At 37.6% G+C, this 21,192-nt stretch overlaps 1 protein-coding gene across 1 annotated transcript in view; it reads left to right on the forward strand.

The window, feature by feature from the left end:
• Positions 1–2,804: 2,804 nt before the first annotated feature.
• Positions 2,805–21,192, forward strand: part of spock2 (SPARC (osteonectin), cwcv and kazal like domains proteoglycan 2) — a 45,989-nt gene continuing 27,601 nt past the window's right edge. Inside the window, exon 1 of the mRNA XM_067386596.1 lies at positions 2,805–2,993. Coding sequence (XP_067242697.1) covers positions 2,805–2,993 — 189 coding nt within the window. The remainder of the gene's footprint in view (positions 2,994–21,192) is intronic.

Here is a 21,192-nt window from a genome sequence, read left to right on the forward strand (position 1 = left end):
CATTATGTCTGGAATTGAATGTTCCCTTTTTGTTCACTTAACCAAGTTTAAAAAAAAATAAAAATATATGGGAACGTTAGCAAAACGTTCTTGGAACATATTTTTGTTAGCTGGGTATCAGTCCTGAATCACCACTACTTGTGTTTCTCTTGTGAAAATGACCTCAGAGAACTTCCGAATTACATTATTGTAACATTGTTGCAGTGTTATTTTCTTTATTGTAATAGGCTATAACTTCAAATAGTGTATAGTCAGTGTCTGTGTCCATATGTCTCCAGTTACCTCTGAAAAAACTGCCACCTTGAATCAGCAAAGCCAAAATGAGACCAAAGGTGAAAAAACATATCTGTATCACTAAAAATCACTAAAGGGAAACATACAAGAGTGTGACTTACTGTGCAAGGTAATGAAATCTGGGACTCTCATTGCAGATGAAAGAATGAAATGAAGCAGGGTAAGTGTAGGATTTGACTTCACTGCAGCATATCAGTGGCAGAAGTGACACTGCGCTGCAGAGCAAGGATATGCTGAGAGCAGGGAAAAAGCTGCACCCCGTCCTGATCCGTGTGGTACAACATCACCTCTAAACACTGATGTTTCTTTCTTAGTGAGAGGAGGAGTAATCCAGAGTCAATATGTCTCTTATGTCCTTTCCTGTCTAGCTCATACAGTAATGCAAGGTGCTGGCAACAACAAGACAGTTTGATTCCCAAGGGATGTGAGAACAGAGAACACATATATAAATAAAATACGCTGAAATACACTGTTTTTATGTAAAAAAAAAAAAAAGTGTTGTGGAATTTACACACTGTATTGCAATTTGTATACAATATATATATATATATCCCTGCTTTATTAGAGACTGCATGTTGTATGTCAAGTCTGTTGAAGTTTGCATTGCTTGCCTGCAGCGTATGTTCTTTCATATGAATCAGGTGTCACATATATGTATGAAACTACAGCTAGTGACATCCAAAGCCATGGTCAAAAATGACCACTTGAAACCCCCTGTGGGGCTTTCAGGGTTGAGTTACACTATACGCTGACATATTCACACACAGATAAACGATGTCATGTGTGCTCTGTCAATTGTCCTCTCAGTCAGTGCTTTTTATGTCGCATCGTTTTGGAGTCAATATCAGGGTGCATGTTTCCATCTAAGCACTTTAAGTTTCGTTTAAATAAAACATTGTTTTTGGTCCATAATGATGCACTGTATCAAACCTAAGCTGTATTAAATATCACAATACACACTCTGTGAACTGGTTGTTTGTATGTGTGGAAACAGATAAATCAGCTCCATTGCGGATCCCAAGTTATCAAGGGCTTAGGGCGTTCCATTAAAACACATTGTAAGTGTTTTTTGTTTGTTTGTTTGTTTGTTTGTTTTTTTAAAAATGGTTTTAAAGAATTACAACTACAGTTAGGGGGGGTACACTGAATAAACAAAAATAAAACATACATACATAGCCTAAATAAAATAAAACAGTGACAGACGTAAAAGATAGAAATAAACAATGAAAAATATGAAAATGTTTACAAATAGAAACACACTAAAAACAAAAGCTTATTTCCCAAAAATTAACATTTGTTAAATTTAGCTAAATGAAGCAGCAGATTGATTAAATGATATTCCTTATAATAAATATTGTCATAGGAGAAAAAAACAAATAAAACATTTTTAAAGCACAGTTGAAAGCTGGTGTGATGTGAGCCTTAATAAAAGAACAGAAATCTGAAAAACAAACTGAATTGGGACATCTCCAAAATGTACGAGAAAACATGTAATCCACAAAATGTACAGAATAGATCAAAATCACAATTCAATTTTTAACACATTTCAAGTGTTCTGCCAGTAGTGGGCACTCGTCCAGCATAAACAATTACGTACATCCGAGTGAACGAGAAGGAGAGAAGGACATAAAAAATGGGAGATTGCTGTCGGAAAGATCGTATTTACGAGTTTAACTCACATGAACGCCACCATAATTGGATTGGGAAGCTTGGGATTGATCTTTGAGGAAAGCTAATTTCCTGCACAAAATATTATAACATTGTAGGGAATTATGCGATTTCATATGCAGCCTTGTTTCATTTCTAAGTGTTCTGAACAAATCATTTGAATGAATGAGTAATGATTCACTCATAAAGAAAGTCGCCACCTACTGGCCTACTGGAGCATCGCTGTAACCGGCAGAAAGACACCCATTCCTCACTCCCACCCCACAAATTGTGCATAAATTGTTTGAGATTTGGTTTGGTTTGTTTGAATTTTGGTTAGATCCCATATAAGCAGAACAGACTATTTAAAGAAGACTATGGTATTATCTATTTTTAAATTGTCTCATGTAATGTCATTTTTTTTTATTATTATTTAAAAAAAGAGAAAATCAAATGAATTACTATCCTACATTTGTGTTAAGAAAATTCTAGTAATCTTGCATTAATTTCTAAGCGGAAATAGCCTACCTTTAGCCTACTTAAAAAAAAAAAAAAACTAATGGAAGGTAAAGTGTGGGACATGTTTTGTCTCATGGTTATTTTCTGTTCTCAGTGGTTATGGGCTAACTGACATCCTGAATGATTCTAAAATGTGGCGATAAATGAATTTAATGAAATTCAGAACGTGTATTCACTGACAAGCTTGATAGCAGCAGCTCTTCGCGTCTTCATCTCTCTCTCTCTCTCTCTCTCTCTCTCTCTCTATAGAGGGAAGACGCATCCTGTAATCAGGTCACACTTCACTGTAGTCTCAGCATCAGTCTCTCGTCCTTTAAAGCAGAAGAATCGAGGCGTCAGACAAAATGGTGTGGATGAATGATCTGGGATGTTTTCTCGTCCCGTTGCTGATGCTCGTACGGTTTTCCGTGCAGGTGGACGTTAAAAGCGGGAAAGAAGCGGAGAAAACGGGGAATTTCATGGAAGATGAACAGTGGCTGTCCACCATTTCCCAGTACAGTCGCAAGATCAAGCACTGGAACCGCTTCAGAGATGTGAGTTGTCTTTAAGACGATGAATGATGACATTACATGACTCTATCTGCTTAGCTCGTGTCAGTAACCGATGGTTTAGATTTGTTAGGAAGTGTTAGGAATGGTATGCTGGACTGTTATTCCTTATATACCATTAGTATTTCAACATTCCCAAAGAAATCAATCTTCCTTTTGAAAGCAGTTGCATTTAAGATGATAAAATGCTCTTGGTATAGGTTGAACTGTTGAGTTATAGTAAGTATAGTAAAATGCTTTAAATGTATTTATCTGTAAAAGACTTTAGACAAATCTTTGGATGTATTTTACATAGGAAAAAACTCTGAAGATGCTCAAATCTTCAGTCAAACCCTAAATATACCCTAATTGGTAACAATGCCATCTGTTGTGGTTTGTTCAATTGACAACAGGTTTGATTACAGAATAAAGATTGCAGATTTCATTAGTGTCATTCACTGCCCAGCTGGTGGATGTGATGTAATAACAGGCAACTTTAATAATTGATTAGGACTTCACATGTATTTAGAGGAAGATTTATGTATTGATTAATCTTGCAAAGGTTGCAGATGTTATTTGATCCTATTTTCAATGGTATTTCTTTATGAATATGCATAAAAACTGTTGTAGCATTGTAAGGGAAAATATCCTTTGTGATTATTGGTCAAAAATCAATTATTATAATGAATATACAAAACTATCAAAATTGGGTAAACTCATGATTGATATAAGGACTTCATGTTTATTCATAGTTGGCGGGTGTCATTTTTGAGAACAAAAAAGGTTATCAGTTATTTTCTGTTGAGTTTTGCTGCTCCAAATGAAACATTAAACCACCCAACAGAAACTGTGATTTATCTCCATCAGTGTTTGGCCGGCAGCTATTTTTACCCTTCTAGAACTGGATTAAGTGTATAACTCCTTAAATGATTACGTGGAAAAACACATCTAAGAGAACCAGGAATTTATCAAAATATGGGAATGAAAAGATTAAGTGCGAATTAGTCCTGGATTATAAATAGATGGACACAGCAGTGGCTTACATTCAAACTAGGCCCTGCTGCAGACTGCTGTATTCTCCGATCAATGCATATTGATCACGCCATCTCACTCATATGAATAGCAGAGGAGCGATGCTTGTCTGACACATGCAGCGGTTGTTTTGGTGGGAGAAAAGAAAACCAAAACAGCTTTTAGAAAAAAAAAAATTCTCAGCCCTTTTAATGTCTCTGGCTCAACCATCTAATTAAAATGCAGGTTGTTCCTACTGTTGTTTCTTGAACTGTACTAGAGGTGACACACTTCAGTTGCACTGAATAGCACTGGCTCGTGACATGCTGTCAGCTGTTTTGTTTGGGTTGTCATGTCATTGCACAAATGGGAAGTCCCTTATTACGAATGTTTTAACTTTAACTAAGATACGACAGAAGCAGGACCCATTGAAGAACAAGATACATCAGAAGATGCACATAGTGCTACAGAGGTTGAAAGAATAAAACATTACCATCTCTGAAAAAAAACACCAGTAGAGCAGTACCATCACTTAAACAGGCTTGTGACTGACCGATAAATGTCGACCTGCACAGCCCTGATTAGAATTAATATCAATATGCATTTATGAATGGTTTTATGTGATAGTAAACCCATGCTGGTGCTTGTAAACTTGTTTATTATTCTGAGATCGCAAGGATTCGCACCAGAGACAGCGTCAGGCCCTCTGACACAGTTCAGTACCTTTTTAACAGTCACCTGTTATCTTTTATCAGAGACAGAGATGGAACTGATGTAGACCCTGAAAATTAATCTCTCTCTGAACGCGGCTTATTTCATTTTTAAAGTGTTGCTTGTGACAAAGGCAAATAATCCAAATTGATGTTGGCTTTCGAAGTCCTTTGAGGTTCTCGCAGCAGAATAATGATATAACTCAAGCGAACACTGATGAAAGCAGCAGAACATGAAAAGCTCATGACATAAATATTTCATATACATTTTGCATTCCATTCTTGGTTGATTCTATCGTTTTTATTTTTTAGACACACAAGATCATTGAGACTGACTTTGAAGTTTATTTGAGAAATCTTAGGAGTTGTCCTCCCTCTTCTGAGCCTTGTTTTTTTTTTTTAAATTATTATTATATATGCAAATATTTAAATAAAATGTCTTTATATTTTACAATTTGATTTGTAGCTCATTTTGATATTATGGAGATGTTTGATTTTATTTATTTCTTTTATATCACAGCTTAAATGTTACAAAAAATGTATGTAAACTACCAACTACTGTTGTTACGATACCAAAATTATATTGATACTACTACTGAACCGATGCCATGCCAAAAACCTAAAACAACAGGAAAAGTAATGGAATAATGGATGACCCACATGGAATTTAAATCATTATTTTATTTAAAGGTAGGAAGTATGACCAAAGTCTTATTTAATTATATAGTAAGTTTATTTCATGATAACAAGAAATGAAGAGTTTGGTTCCAAAACGCAATAACTCCATGCAAACGCAATTTGAGTAAAAATGTGTTTTCTTTACCAAGAGAGTGGTATATTTTTAGTTATAAAAACATTAAAAATTCAAATCTACATTTTGATTTTAAAAAGTTTATTTAAAAATGTTTTTTTTTTCCCAAAATGCAATAAATCCATGACACTTTTTTTTCAAAATGCAATTAATCCATCAATATAAAAGTTATTTTTCAAATTGAAAATACACAACAAAGTAAGTTAATTCACATATATGACAGAGTCTAAACTTTGCCAATATTTATCTTATATACAGACATTTTACTAAAAATACATTCAGCCGTTGCACCAAAAATGAATTCAACGGATCATCTTGTTAATGTTATAAATGATTTGTCATTACGGATTAAAGAGTAACTGGCGCCAACACACGGTTAAATAAACACATTTGCAGAGTACATTGGTATTAAAAACGACTTTTTAAAAAAGCCTTCAATGTTTACAGTAGGTGGAATGGTGCACTGTGATTGGTTGAGCGGATATATCGCGTTCTGCAGAAAAAGGAGACTGGCGTTTGTCGCGTTTTGGAAAGAAAGGGAGAAAACATGACAGAATAACACGACGGATATCGCATTTTGCGCAAAATTAATAAATTACTTTTAAATACCAACCAGATACAATACTGATTTTGGCGGGAACTCTTCAAATATAACCAAACTCAACCAAACTCTTCATATATAATGATATAGCTAATTTTATCTTTGTTATTGATAAGAAGGACAAATACAAAAAAACAAAGATACAAGTGAAATTGTTTTTTCAGCAATAGCATTCAAGTAAGAAATAATACAGAAATTGAATAAAGTAATCAGAATGTAAAAATAAAGCACTGCGTAGTCTTCACTGTATGAATTAAATATACACTGATTCTTATTAAAGCTACTGAAGTTCTTCAGTCAAGAGCAGTGAGTGATTTACTTTTGTTGTTTGGTTAATGTCACAGACAGCAGCAGGTACAGAATATTAGGCTGCTGTCACTTTAAGATCTAATGCACAGATCCTATTGACACACATCCAATTTTCTCCCAACAGTTTACAGTCACTTAAGTCATAACTGACTGTGTTAAGTTTATATTCGCCAAGACATGCATTTTGACATAACTATTGTGCATTTGACCATTCTCATTTCTCAAGTCCAATAAGTTGCGAGAGAGATCACGTGCTGCCTGGGAGGTGGCTTTCTGTGCGCGCGCTTCAGGCGTGTGATAATGCGTGAATAGTGCATTGAGACCGGATAGGGTTTATTACCTTGTTTTGTCATAAGATATCATATCATAAGATATGATACCTAAAATGGAAATTTGACACAAAGACCTCTCAGACAGTTGGTCTGAAACATTGGTTGACATTGATTTTCAGACATTGGTCTATTATAATTTGGTCTCATCTGGGAATGAAGTATGTCAGATTCTCATTTTAGCATATTAAATTAGATCCATTTAAATAGTCATTCTGCAGTACATAAAAGTTTTCATTTTGTTGATTGATTTGTTATGCATGACACTTCTGAGACATCCAAAGTATAATACTTTTACTACACATACTACACATTTAAAAGATTTTTTAAAAAAAATAACAGTGACTGCATTAGATAAGATTACAGACTAGAATCAGTACCACTTTTGTCATAGTCTCTTATCTATTTCCGTACAAGTGGAAAATTAAATCTTATTTCATGCTTGGTATTTAAGACCAAATATACTGCAAGAATGTAATAGACTGAGCCGTTAAAAATGACAAATCCCCATTGGACACAATTATATTCACCATTGCCTTTGCAACATTAATTTTGAAGTGAGCTATATATCAGATTTTCCCAACATTATGCTCTACATATAAACGAGATATGATAAAAAATAATTCAAGGGAGTAAAAAAATGATGTAATGGATCAATTCAGTGCACATTTGCTTGCTTGACTTTTTTTCCTCTAATAAACATCTTGTGAAGTGATATGTTCACATTCATTATCTGTAAACACTATTAGAGTTGCTGAGTGTAAATGGCTGATTGCACCCCACACATCCTATACCTTATACTGTTAAAGAGAGAAACCAGGAGTGAATCTGTTATCTATTCTACTGAAAGTAACCAATCCTACGGTGGCCAATCCCCCCCCCCCCCCCCCAACAATGTAGAGGAAGCTCATTAAAAATCAGCTCTTAACCTCATTCCAGAATGCTGTGTCGACTTGCACCTGTTATTCCACCACTACATTTTTAATGAGGAAAAAATGTTTTGAGCCTACACTGAAAATGGTTTTCCATTTAACCATTCATTGCCATTTCATTTAAAGTGCACATTCAGGGTGGGTGGAGGAAGCCTGTTCATCGTGATTGCTTTAGATGTGTCATTTTCTTAATTTATGATTTTTTGTGGCTTAAATGTTAAATGCATTAGTCTCTTTTTTGGCCAGAGCTCTGTCGAAGGCTTCATTTGGCACAGCTAAGCAAGTTTGTGTTTGTCACTGATGAACGTAGTTTAAAATAACCTGGCAGTATGCAAATGCATCGATATTTGGCTGTCAGAAGAAGTGAGCTGACAAGCCAAATAGATGTGCATCTGCAGAGAACCTCAGCGCTGGCCCATAATGACTCTGGTCCATCAAGATTCCTCATAGAGGTGGGAATGTCCTCGCAACTGCCAGAGCCGCATAGCATATGGTCCATAATTACAGATAATGCAGTTTAAGATGATACACCCAAATACCCCATTAAGATCTCAGCCATGATAAATCAGCATTCAGTGCACTCAAATGCAAAACATTATGCTTTTTTTGGAACACAGTTGATGCATGTTTATGCACATCTGTTTGTCACTCTCAGCCTGAATTGAGAAACTCAACAGGCTGGATTGTCCGAGGAGGAGGTCACGGACCTGCAGGGCAAGGGAAATTGAGTGCAGTAAGACGGCTGTTGACAAAAGCGAGTGAGGGCATTGCAGCAGCATGTCTTGGCTATAGACCAGGAGTGTAGGTGGGCTTTAATTGAGTGGAGAGAAAATGGCCTTTCATCATTTTGCTCCTGGGGTCTGGACCTTGCTGAATTGGACTTTTTATCTGGAGAGTGCAGGTGCGGTGAGTGGCATACCCAGGCTAATTTTTGGAGGCTTTGGTCCATTTTGAGACATGAAATGGGACTTACAGCTCTTTTAACATGTCTTTTTCCTTCCAATATGTGGAAAGGAACAAGTGCTACCTTACATTTCTGTCACTCTCTTGGCTGTTTCCTGCAGCCCCTGGGAGTTTGGGTACCAAACACTGTGTTCTCTGAAGATCAAGCTGACCTACCAAAACTGCCAAATAAAAAGGCTCTTGTGTCCAATTACAAATACAACCATGACAGTGTTATTCTTGCCCCCCACGACTGCTCATCCTTAATGAAGGTGGCATTTATTTGAAATGTGCTTAAAATAAGACATGCTTTCTTTTTTTTTTTCTTTTCTTTTTTTAAATGTCCAATTTAATTGACTTGGCTCCAGCGGTAATAAGGCAGGATTAAGCCTAAAGCGCTCCGTAAATGTATGGAGGTAATATGAACTGTCAAGCCTGTATCCCCCTTATAACCCCCAGCATTTGAGTCCTTCATTTCTTCCATTCACAAGCAGAGGAAGCCTTATTGACTGCTTCTAGTGTCAGATTTGCTCATTTAAAGGCATCACTTGCCTGTGCTGTATTGTTCTCTCTCACTTTCAGAGCTGTCAGTTGGTTCCTTAGAATTGGTGGGAGTGTTATTGACGCTGAAGAAGCCAGAAGATTGAAAATTACTGACTGAAGGAATTTTTCTGGGTGCGTTTGAGATAATTTGACACTCTAATTTGCATTGAGAAATGTCTAAATTTTCAATTAATGTGTTTTATATAATTTCTGCTCTGCCAGCATTGCCCATCTGCCATCAGTTTGACTACCATAGTTCTGCCCCAAACTATAAAAAAAAATTGATTTAATATATATAACAGCTAAATCCTGTCCTTGATTTTCTGAGTGCTGTTACAAAAGTACGAATACAGACAAACATCATATGAGTGAGTCTATCCACCTAATTTTGCAAAGCGAAGTTAGCTATTTTCTGTGAATGTGCAAGACTTTTGATTCATTAGCCAATTATAGGTTAATAACTAAAAGAACAACAAAGTGAAGTAAATGGTAACACTATTTATGCTACAAACCAGTGCGTTTATAATTATAACAGTTTGTAATATCAAGGAGCATAAAAAGCTTTTTTGTACAGCTAAAAATAATTGGAAGCGGATGACACCGGAAGTCTTGCATATTCAGGTTACAAATGGCTCTGACTTTAAAAAATAAGGTGGATAGGGTTATGCGCTCAACTGATTTGTTCAAAAATACAGATCATTCATTTAGGAACAAAGTAGGTGACTGTCCTCATTAAGTCAATGAATCATTCACTCAACCAATTCGTTCAAGCACACTGATTCATTCTGGAATTAAAGGTGCCCTAGATTCAAAAATTTAATTTACCTTGGCATAGTTGAATAACAAGAGTTCAGTATATGGAAAAGACATACATTGAGTTTCAAAATCCATTGCTTCCTCTGTCTTATGTAAATCTTATTTGTTTAAAAGACCTCCGAAGAACAAGCGAATCTCAACATTACACAATGTTACATAACAGTCAGGATCATTAATATGTAGGTATTTTGAGCTGAATCTTCACAGACACGTTCAGGGGACATCTTAGACTTATATTACATCTTGTAAAAACTGGTTCTAGGGCACCTTTAATGTTTGTTGATTCATATCTACAACTGTTAATTCGGCTGTGGCTTCATTTGGAATTTTGTCTAAATCAAGGCCCGTTCACACCAAGGATAACTATAATTATACAGTTTTAATAATCAATCTAATCACAATCCCCCAACTTTATGGAGCTTGAGCATTTAAAGCATCAGACAACAAAACTGAAGAGTGCATACAATAAACAGAATCTTATCAACTAGTTATCAGTGTAGTTATCTTTAAAGCTACCGTTCTTAATGTGTCTTTACTCTAGCAGTGTAAAGAGTGCCTGAAAGCCATACTTAAGTAAAAACAGAGATACCTTACATCGGAAATGACTCAGTTACAAGCTACAAGTCACCAATTCCAATACCACTTGATTAAAAGTCTTAGAGTATCTGATTTTAACATTACTTAAGTATTTTACTGAATGTCTAAAAGATTCTTTATTTATTTTCTAAAATCAAATTATTTTGATTAGAATTGAATATTTGCATTACTCATTACAAATGTATTGGAGTAAAGCATACATATACTTATTTAAAAATGTTGTCAAGTAGATAGTAAAAGTTGCTAGTATCTTTGATACTCAGTCAAACTACAAAGCAGCCAAAAATATACTTAAGTACAGCAGCTAATCACTTTAATCAATATTACCTTCTTGCCTGTTGAACTGTTGTATAATACTTGAGCTCTTCATTTTGTTCCAACTTTGGGCACAAGTTGGCAAACTGTGATTTATCAGGATAAGTTATGTGTAAGTTGCTGAAATTGTTCAGATTTATAATGTGATCTCATTGTCCATCTGTGTATTGTCCATTATAGAGTATTACAGTGTTGTGTATCTGCTGGGCATTTGTGCTAGATGGATCACTTCATCTGTTTACAATGAGTCAGGCATCAAGAAGTCAAGCAATCTCAAATTGTTACATGTCTCATGCATCAAAGTGCATGCAGTAACCTCTTATTGTGTCTCAATAAAGAAAATGGCAAAAGTCACCACAAAGCATTCACCCTCAGTTTTCACTTAAAGGCATGAGTCAGTGACAAATACTCTTAGGGCATTCTCTCTAAGAAGTAAGCACTGTCTTTGGAGTTCTGTCCTTGAGGAGCTGCCTGCCACTCTTGACTTTACAAAAACCCTTACAGAGTGACAGGCCAGGGTTTTTTCTGTATGTGGAGAGCAAGGATATGTTCACAGTAGAGGGAGTGGGGGCTGTTAGCGAAGCTTTTGATGTTCCTGTGTGTGGTTAATCTGAAAAGCCCAGTCGGAAAAGGCCCTATGCATAAATCAAGTGGGAGGCTTGTGCTTGCCTGTCAGCTATAGCTGTGGTGTGACAGTGAAAACATAGTTTGGAAGGTTCCGATATAATACAGTATCTGTTTTTCTCTTGATTTTTTTGCTTGTGGAACATGACCGATTAGATTCAGAGTCAAAGGGAGAATGGATGTGTGGGCCCTCAGCTTCATGCACTGCCTGGGGTGTTTATGAACTGTAAGGAGCCTGCGTGATTGCCAGCAACACTGTAGAGTGATGAATGTGTGGGTGTGAGGCCATTGTGAGGTCATTACCACCAGGGTCCATCCGGCTTTAATCAATTATGGAAGGCTGCTTCTCAGTGCGCCTCCAACAAGGAGTAATTTTGAGCATGCAAAACTTGTCAAAGCAAATCTCTAGTATGTGTGAAAAGAGAAAAGGCAAAATAGAGACAGCCAAACTTGAATCCCCTCAAGGTTACAAATCATGACATGAAATTAAAGAGACAACAAGGTGGGAGGTCACACGCTGAAAGCAGGGTGCCAGGCAAAATAGTGACAAGGGCTGGCTCCTAAAATTAAATATAGTAGAATGACTTTTCAATCGCTTGATGAAGATTGTTGTTCGGTAGTGCTTCAGCTCATTGAGTGCAGAACTTCTAACTTATTACATCATGTAATATATATTCTGTTTGCCATGGGACACAAAAGGCATTTTCTTAGGATAGTCCTATGCTATGACTGACATTAGAACATTAGAACTGACATTAGATTGACAAAAGTAATTAATTTTATTCATGCGCTGTAATTTAAATCTTTAGAATCTATACGATTGTGAGAAACAGACCCAAATTCTAGCCTTTATTTGCAATCTTCATCTCCATTCTCAGCAGCGGCCTTAAAGGGTTAGTTCACCCAAAAATGAAAATTCTATCATTAATTACTCACCCTCATGTTGTTCCAAACCCGTAAGACCGTCATTCATCTTCGGAACACAAATTAAGATATTTTTGATGTAATCCGAGAGCTTTTTGATCTCTGATAGACTGTGACGTTATTACCACTTTAAAGGCCCAGAAAGGTACTAAAGACATTGTTAAAATAGCCCAAGTGACTACAGTGGTTCAACCTTAATGTTATGAAGTGACAAGAACTTTTTGTGTGCAAAAACAAAACAAGAATACTTCTCTTCCCTGTCAGAGAGAGTTCCCAACAGGAGTAGGTGTGAGAGAGAGTAGGGGCACAGTAACAACTAGGCCTGGCGGCATGTGATGAGGCACACCTGAATCAAATGGAGACTTGTCACCAAGGCCACATCCACACGAAGCCAGAGCTTTCCCTATCCAATCTTTTTTTTTCCTCGTCTCAAGAAATATCTGCATACACACAAAACCACTGAAACCAACTCAAAACGATGTAGTATACATGCCAGACCAGTAGGTGGCGCTGTAATTCTGCTTGCCTGGAAAATCCAGCCTCACCACTGTACCAGCGGATGAGTCTGGTCGGCCATTGAATCAATTCGATTTCTAGGGCGGAGCAAATCCGAGCAAACAGGAAGCGGATTAAACCAATCAGAGAAGGGCGGATATGACGTTAGCAAAGCGACAAGAGAGTCAACAGCGAAAAGTAAATAATTAATGTTTTTGGTCATTTAAAACTGAATTCACGGCTGAATAGAACAAACTCTCGGGTCTCCCATGCGCAATCTTTGTTGATGTTGAAGGGGCTTTCGCCGCACTAGAGTGACGCTGTTTGCGTCACTGAAATAAACGAATCTGATTGGAGTTGACTCGAATCGCGACGGACTGACCAGACTGATATATCTTGTAGAAGATATTATCAGTCTGGCCTTGCCAGGCAATAATTCTGCCACAGAGATACACTAAAAATGGAGAATAAGACTTGGAGCATGTGCATAAACCTTGCGCGCTGTATACAATTGTGGCGACCAGGGCGGGCGAGAGCCGTGAGGGAACGGCGCGAGGCCGGTGGCGCGAGTGTTAATGAGCTTCACCTGGGAGGCGCACCGGCCTTGAGTCCCTCACGGAGGAGCTCCGGGAGCATAAAAGGAGGAGCGACTACCGTGGAGGACGAGAGAGGACCAGGCCTGGACTTTATTTCATTGGCCAATGTAACACGGTTAGTAGATATGGGAAGAAGGAGGCGGGAACCGGCGAACATTCAACAAAACTTTAATATAAAATAAACAAAGAACAAAACGAAAGTAATGCCGGCAGACCCTCACGGACGTCTGCCGGCCACACAAACATAATAAAACATAAAATAAAGTCCAGGCCTGGTCCTCTCTCGTCCTTCACTGTAGTCGCTCCTCCTTTTATGCTCCCAGAGCTCCTCCGTGAGGGACTCAAGGCCGGTGCGCCTCCCAGGTGAAGCTCATTAACACTCGCGCCACCGGCCTCACGCCGTTCCCTCATGGCTCTCGCCCGCCCTGGTCGCCACAACAATCTTTAGTAAAGTTTAGAAAAAAAGCTTTACTTTAATAAAGCTAATAGGCTTGGTAGGTTCTGCAGCACAAACACAAGCATGTAGTCCGCTGTTGGTGTTGTTATTGCTATAGAGGTGTCTGACTAGGGCCGAGACGTGGGGTGATGACATCATCATTTAACAAAATATACGGTTTGGCTGTACACATGAAAACGCAAGGGTGTCGTTTTCAGATTTATCCACTCTTGGACCCGGTTTAAAAAAATAGTTAGTTTCAGGCTCCAAAAATGCCGGATCTGTCTGGACAAAACGTCTATACGATACAAAATTTTTGCATATACAGCTAAACCCGTCTCTGTGTGGACAGGCTCCAAGTCTGTAATTTTTTCTTCGAATGTGTGGGTATTTCCGATTCGATATAGTAAATAACTGTAAGAATAACAAAATGCAGTAAATGATAAAATAATTTGTGCTACAAACATGTTTATTTTATAGTAATAAATTAATAACTGTTTGCAATATCAAGCAGCATAATGGACAGTTTTTGTACTTCTAAAATAACTGGAAGCGGATGAGACCGGAAGCCTTGACAGAATCAAATTACAATGGCTGCACCCGCTCTTATGTTAAGAATAAGGTGAATACATCATTGTTTTTAAAATATAGCTTTTATATCATTAGTGACTATTTGAAGTCCCTGGCTTCATTATGACAATTAGTTTTCAGTCACATGACTGGCATGGAGACCTGGATTGCAAAATATCCAGAGAAATGTAGCACAGGCTTGTCAATTTTCCATCTGTTTCATGGCATGAATATTTAACTCACCCCTCAAAACAAGATATGTGAACAAACTATACATGGATCATTTTGTATATTGCGCCGCTGAAACAGAGCGACAACATTCTTAACGTGAAAAATGCTTAACATAGCTTAATGTTAAACATAGTTATTAAAACATAAAATTCAGCAAACTTAATGATGATGCATATTATATATACAGTATAGGCAATCAGATAAGCCAATAACATGAACATAACGCACTAAATTGCATGTAAAGGGGTTTATGGTTTCTGTGGTTGTACGCTTATCTTGAAACTGTTGCATTCCAATTCTGGGTTCATCTACTAACCTGTGCATGGCATGTTTTATAATGAGGTGTATACTGAATTTGGTCCTCCAATATCATTGTTTTAATAAATTAAGCATTTTCTTTATAATGGTTTGCTGTTGGAAAACGCTTAAAATGCATGTACATCATATTCATTATCAATATGGTGTATACTGAATTTGGTCTTTTAACATCACTTTATTAGTACTCAGTACAACCCTGGTAAAAGTAACAGTTGGACAGCCTTGTTTTGCCTTCCAGGTGGGTGATCCTGTAAGGTTATGACATCATGTGAAAACTATGAAATGAAAGGTAAATATGTGTTAAGTACGATTCATGTTCCCTGATGACTTTGTGCTGTGTCACTGTCGCAGATGTTTTTGTAGCAGCAGCAACAGAGGAGCACAGTGGTACGTTCCTGCATTTTCTCTCTGCATTGTGATGTAACTGTCAACTATGAGTGAAAAAGACAGATCCAGTTCACCCGCCAACTGCTGCTTGAACACACGCACACACACACGTTTCATCTTCTACTCAAGTGCCAATCAAATGCTTGTATGTCATATAAACATACACAGGTGTTATCAGGGCCTCCAAATCGAAGCTGAATTTACAGAGTGCATGTTCAGACATGCCCGATTACATTGCAGACATATGAGGGATAAAAGAGCTGTCAGTCAACACAGGAGGGGCTGATGCGTTCTTTGGTGTTTTTGATGAGACCAATGTCCTCTAGGGGATAGTTCTGGCAGCCTTCACTCAGGGCAGGCCAAAGATGAGCTCACTTCGGATATAGGCTCATCTGAGGATGACTGCTTCCTAGATTGTCTTAAGTGCTTAAGTTGACTCTAAAATGTCTTTATGCTCTCAGAGACAACTGTAACGAGGTCAGTAGACGTGGGAAGAAGGAGGCGGGAACCGGCGAACATTCAACAAAACTTTAATCTCAAAATAAACAAACAAAACGAAAGTAATGCCGGCCACACAAACATAATAAACCATAAAATAAAGTCCAGGCCTGGTCCTCTCTCGTCCTTCACTGTAGTCGATCCTCCTTTTATGCCTCCGGAGCTCCTCTGTGAGAGACTCGAGGCCGGCACGCCTCGCAGGTGACGCTCATTATCACTCGCGTCACCGGCCTCGCGCCGTTCCCTCACGGCTCTCGCCCGCCCTGCTCGTCACAACAACAAATTGTCGGGTTTCTGCATCCTCATGTGGTCATATTTTGGATGACGTTTGAGCTGTTAGTATGATGATTCATAATATTAATATATCCTTTGTTAAAGAAAGTATGTAATTTCCCCCTCTCTATACTTTCACCTTGTTGAAGCCATCAGTCCTCATTAATTCAACTTATTTTTAAAATAATATTAAAAAAAAAACATGATTCTGCCGAGAAATATCCATCAATATCCATCGCCCAGCCACTCCCTTAAAGCACTGCGAATGACAGTTTCACTTGTCTCTCAAACCACTTAAATATTTGTATGCATATTTTGCAATAAACTTAAAATACAGTACATTGTTTCTGTGTAATTATATAATAAACATTTTCGATCTTTTTAGATTTATCCATCGTTTTTAATCAGTTGTGTCTTTCGCAATACTTAATGGGATTGTAGTTCTTTCCCTCATTGAGTTGTTAAAGACCCCCTGTGGTGAAAAATGTGAAGTTTTTAATGTTGTTCATATGTCTATCTGGTATTTTTAACATGCTTTAAGACAAACAATGTGCAAATTCATAAGTCAACACAATTGCTGAGTATTTTCTCTTTAAAACTGCAGTAAACCAAAGACAGTCTCAAACCCGCGGTTTGAAATCGCTGGTGTTTCTGACGTCACAAACTACCTTGTAACCAGTTGCGTCAACGTGTCGTCGGGCATTAACTGACCGTGCACAGGAGCTTTAATAGAAGGTTATGTCTATTTTTCTGTTGATATGAAAAATCGGGTAGATTTCACAATATAGCGGGTGAATAAATCATATTACGATGTTATGATGAACTATAGTCCTTTCTCCACTGACGTTCTGAGTTGTTCAAAGCATTTCTAAGGATACTGATGTTAGAAAGCAGCTGTCTGACTCGTGAATGTGAACATGGTTTGTGTAACATTAAAGGTGCCCTAGAACTTTTTTTAAAAAGATGTAATATAAGTCTAAGGTGTGAAAAATACGGTACCACCGTTTTAGGTTTTACGGGACAGCACTTAGGCCGTGTGTCCACCAAAGTGTTTTTTCCAGCTGCTAGCGTACTTTTTCAATTGTTTTCAATGGAAACGCCACGTTTTTTAAACACCAGGAGTGTAAAGAGGTGCTGAGCGCCTTTTTCACACTCAAGCGCTAAGAGTTCGGCGTTTTTTACTGGTCGCCTTGAGTTGAAGAATGTTCAACTTTGAGTAAAACGCTGCGCTCATCACTGTCACTTTTTAGCCTGCCGTCCAATCAGAGTGAAGGAGGGGCGGGACAAATACTACAGCGGCCAACTGTCACAACATTCTTGCTGTACAACAACATCAACAAGCAGAGAACGGAACAAAATGGATGAGAAATTAATATTGCTGGTCTCCTAACATATATAGCAAGTAATTCCACATTGTGTCAACATTTTTAGTCTGAAACAAATTACCTGCAAAATCAGTAATAAGTAACAGTGCCGCAGATATTCTGTATCATAGCAACAAAGCGTCTCAACTGAAAAAAGCGCTCACAGATATAGGCGTTTTAAGCAAAGCGTCTAACGTTTTCAGCTGGCACAAGAGATGCGCATTTAGGTCTCCGCATGTGCATTAGCTTGATCCAGCCTAAAAAATACAGTATTTTTGTCATGATTCGAGCGTTTGGAAAAAAATTATGAGACAGTTGTTGTCAGATTTCAATGGTGATTTCAAATATGAAATTTAATCGAAAGCTTGGCAAACAGCTTTGGAGAATTTGATGTTTCCCCATTCGAAGAGATAGGAGCTGCATGGATGCCCAGGATGCCTGAGAGGCGTTTCAAAGATGGCCGCCGAGTAAAATGACTTGTCTTAAAGGGACTTTGACACTGTAAAAAAAAAATCCATTAAATTTATGGTAAAAAACATATTTCATTAACTGATATAATGTTAATTTAGCAACCTATTGAAGTACTAACATCTGTTTTGTACCTTTGTAATACACTGACAACCACCAAACACAGTGGTGATAAGAGTCACATGATGAATCAAAGCTCATCAAGCTTTTCCACAAGTTGAGAAGGACAGTACTAATATATAGAAGGTGCACACAGTGTCTTTCACACAAACACTAAACACCATCATGGTAACACACATGACATTTTAAAAATGCAATAAACATTAATTTTACAACATTAGATGTAACATAAAACCCTGTACATAACGGTCATTTTTTACAGTTTACAGCGGGACTTTAAGCACAGTCTTTTACCTTTGTTTGATTTTTAAATACTTTTTTGCCTTAAATAAAGTTTGCAACTGGTTGATTTGGTTCATGGCACTCTTAAACAAAAACTCTTTTTTTTTAAATTCCCTATGGGAAGAAAAATACTTTTGGAACCAAGGCCTCTGAAAAGTGGCATGCTCTATTAAGCTAGAGAAATTCTCTAGTTTTTTAAGCTTTTAAGGAATCTTGATAATGTGTATTGTGATGATGGTCATATAAAATTAGATGATGATGATGATATGTTGTGGCAATATTTCTGTTAGCCATGGCAATATTTCTCTGCTCTGACTCATCCTTGCATCTTTTCAGCGAGGAGGAACACATTGATGTGACACAGTATTTTCCACATACTTCACGCTCACTGAGTGTACAACTCTCTTCTCTCAAAAGTGCACATCTAAAGAATTTAGAGTTGTGTTTGAATGGGTGGTTCCTTCAATTTGCTTAAACTAAAGACAAAAAATATATTCAAGAGGTTTCACCACTCTCTTCATCATATGTTTATTGATTAAGGACATCTTATGTCTCAGTACACCACACAGTATTTCTTTTGCCAAGACAGCAAAAACAGGCAAATGCCTTGTACACATTGTATGATTTTGGGCTGTCCCAGATGAAAGATGTCCAGTCGTGAAGTGACGGCCATTGTCATGGTTTTGCGACCAAAGATCGCCTGGTATAATTTTCTGACAGTGTCAAAAATTTAGCCTGATCATCGCACAGTGTGTTTGCTACGACCTACGTCTACTGAATAGCCAATAAAAGTGCAACATGAAATGGCGTATTGATCACAGTGTCACGGTGCTAAAACTTAAAGGGATAGTTCACCCAAAAATGAAAATTCTGTCATCATTTACTCACCATAAAGTAGTTCCAAACCTTTATGAGTTTCTTTGTTCAAAAGGAAGATATCTGGAAGAAAGTTAGCAACCAAACAGATCTCACCCCCATTTACTACCATAATAGGAAAAATTCGGTACACACATGTAAGAGCCGAATACCCACAAAAAAGCCCCTGGGTGCAAAATCTGAAAACCCAAAAGGAAGTGAGATATTTTGAATTTTCTCTGCCAAATTTTTGCAGTTTTTGCCAATTCCAGACAGGGTATTTAACAAACTCCTCCAACAGATTTTATCAGATAAACATCATATTTGGTCAGTCTAATCTAAAGGCCTTTGTGACGTTAAATTGCGAAGATCTTGAGTTTTTGTTGAAGGGAGTGTCCGTGGCGGCCAGACAAAGTTCGATGTTTCGCCATGAAACAGGAAGCTATTGTAACTAGGGCATACAATGTCTGATCTGCCCCAAACTTCACATGTTTTATTAGAGTCCTGGCCTGAAGTCATCTACAATGCAATACTAAGTTACAGTCATAGCGCCACCTGCTGGTAACAGGAAATGACGTGTTTTACTCTGTGATTAACTCCTCATAGAGATTAAACCAGATCAACATTATATTTGGTTAGTCTAATTTTAAGACTTTAGCAATGTTAAATTGCAAAGATCTAGAGTTTTCGCTGAAGGGCGTGTCTGTGGCGGCATGACAAACAAAGTCTGATGTTTAGCCATGAGAGAGGAAGTTGTTGTAACTCAGGCATACAGTGTCCGATCTGCCCCAAACTTCACATGTGTGATAAGAGTCCTGACCTGAAGACATCTATTTGCCAAATATTTAATCATAGCGCAACCTGCTGACAACATGAAATGGCATGCTTTGCATTGCAATTCACTCCCTGAAACACATTTAAATATGCCAAGAAGTACCAAACATACTACAAACACGTTAAATCATGCAACACTTGGCTAACTGCTAAAGTATGCGATTAAAGCCATGAAACAGGAAGTTGTTGTAACTCAGGCATACAATGTCCGATCTGCTCTATACTTGACTTTTGATAATAGTCCTGGCCTGAAGACATCTACATGGCAATATCCAGTTACAGGCAAAGTGCCACCTGTTGGCAGCAGGAAGTGTGGCACGTCGAAATGACTGTTCCATATTTCTCCTGTATTTACTCGCTTACATGCATGTCGCCCACTGTTCACTGATTTCCTAAGGTGGCGGTGGCCCCGGGTGCGAGGGCCCTTTCATCGCTGCTTTAATGACGTTTTATTTTTCTTTGTTACTAACTTTCGTTGTAGCCTGCGATTTAATAGGTGTCATCATCGTACAGTACATACATGTCGTACCCAAGTTTATTAGATCCATGTTGCACAGTGTGATTTGTAATGATCTTATAGGACTGCCGAAATCGCACAGTCTGTAGCAGGCATTAAATAATGCAGATATCAGGAAGTCAATAACAAGGTTGTCCATCACCATGATGTTGCAGTTAAACAAGGCAGTGCAGCAGTGAAGTTTAAAGCCACTGGACTTTCATTGGTTTTGACGAGGTTATATCATATCAGCAGCACATAAAGTAAAATAATAGTTCTCAAGGTGTTTTTCATTTTAATTAAAGTAATAGATTTAGCCTATTTCATCAAGACCTACAAAAGTGGTTGGTATATAAATTTCTAAAGTGAACCTATTAAATAAATAAATTGTGTAAACTTCTATTTAGTCAACACTTCAGGAATGATCAAATGCACGTAGTGCCACTTGCCATTTGCTATTGAAAAATAATAATTTACTGCACCGTTTTAGCTGACAAAGCCAAATTTCATCAATATGC

The sequence above is a fragment of the Chanodichthys erythropterus genome, chromosome 5 (genome assembly GCF_024489055.1).
Source record: "Chanodichthys erythropterus isolate Z2021 chromosome 5, ASM2448905v1, whole genome shotgun sequence".
NCBI lineage: Eukaryota > Metazoa > Chordata > Actinopteri > Cypriniformes > Xenocyprididae > Chanodichthys > Chanodichthys erythropterus.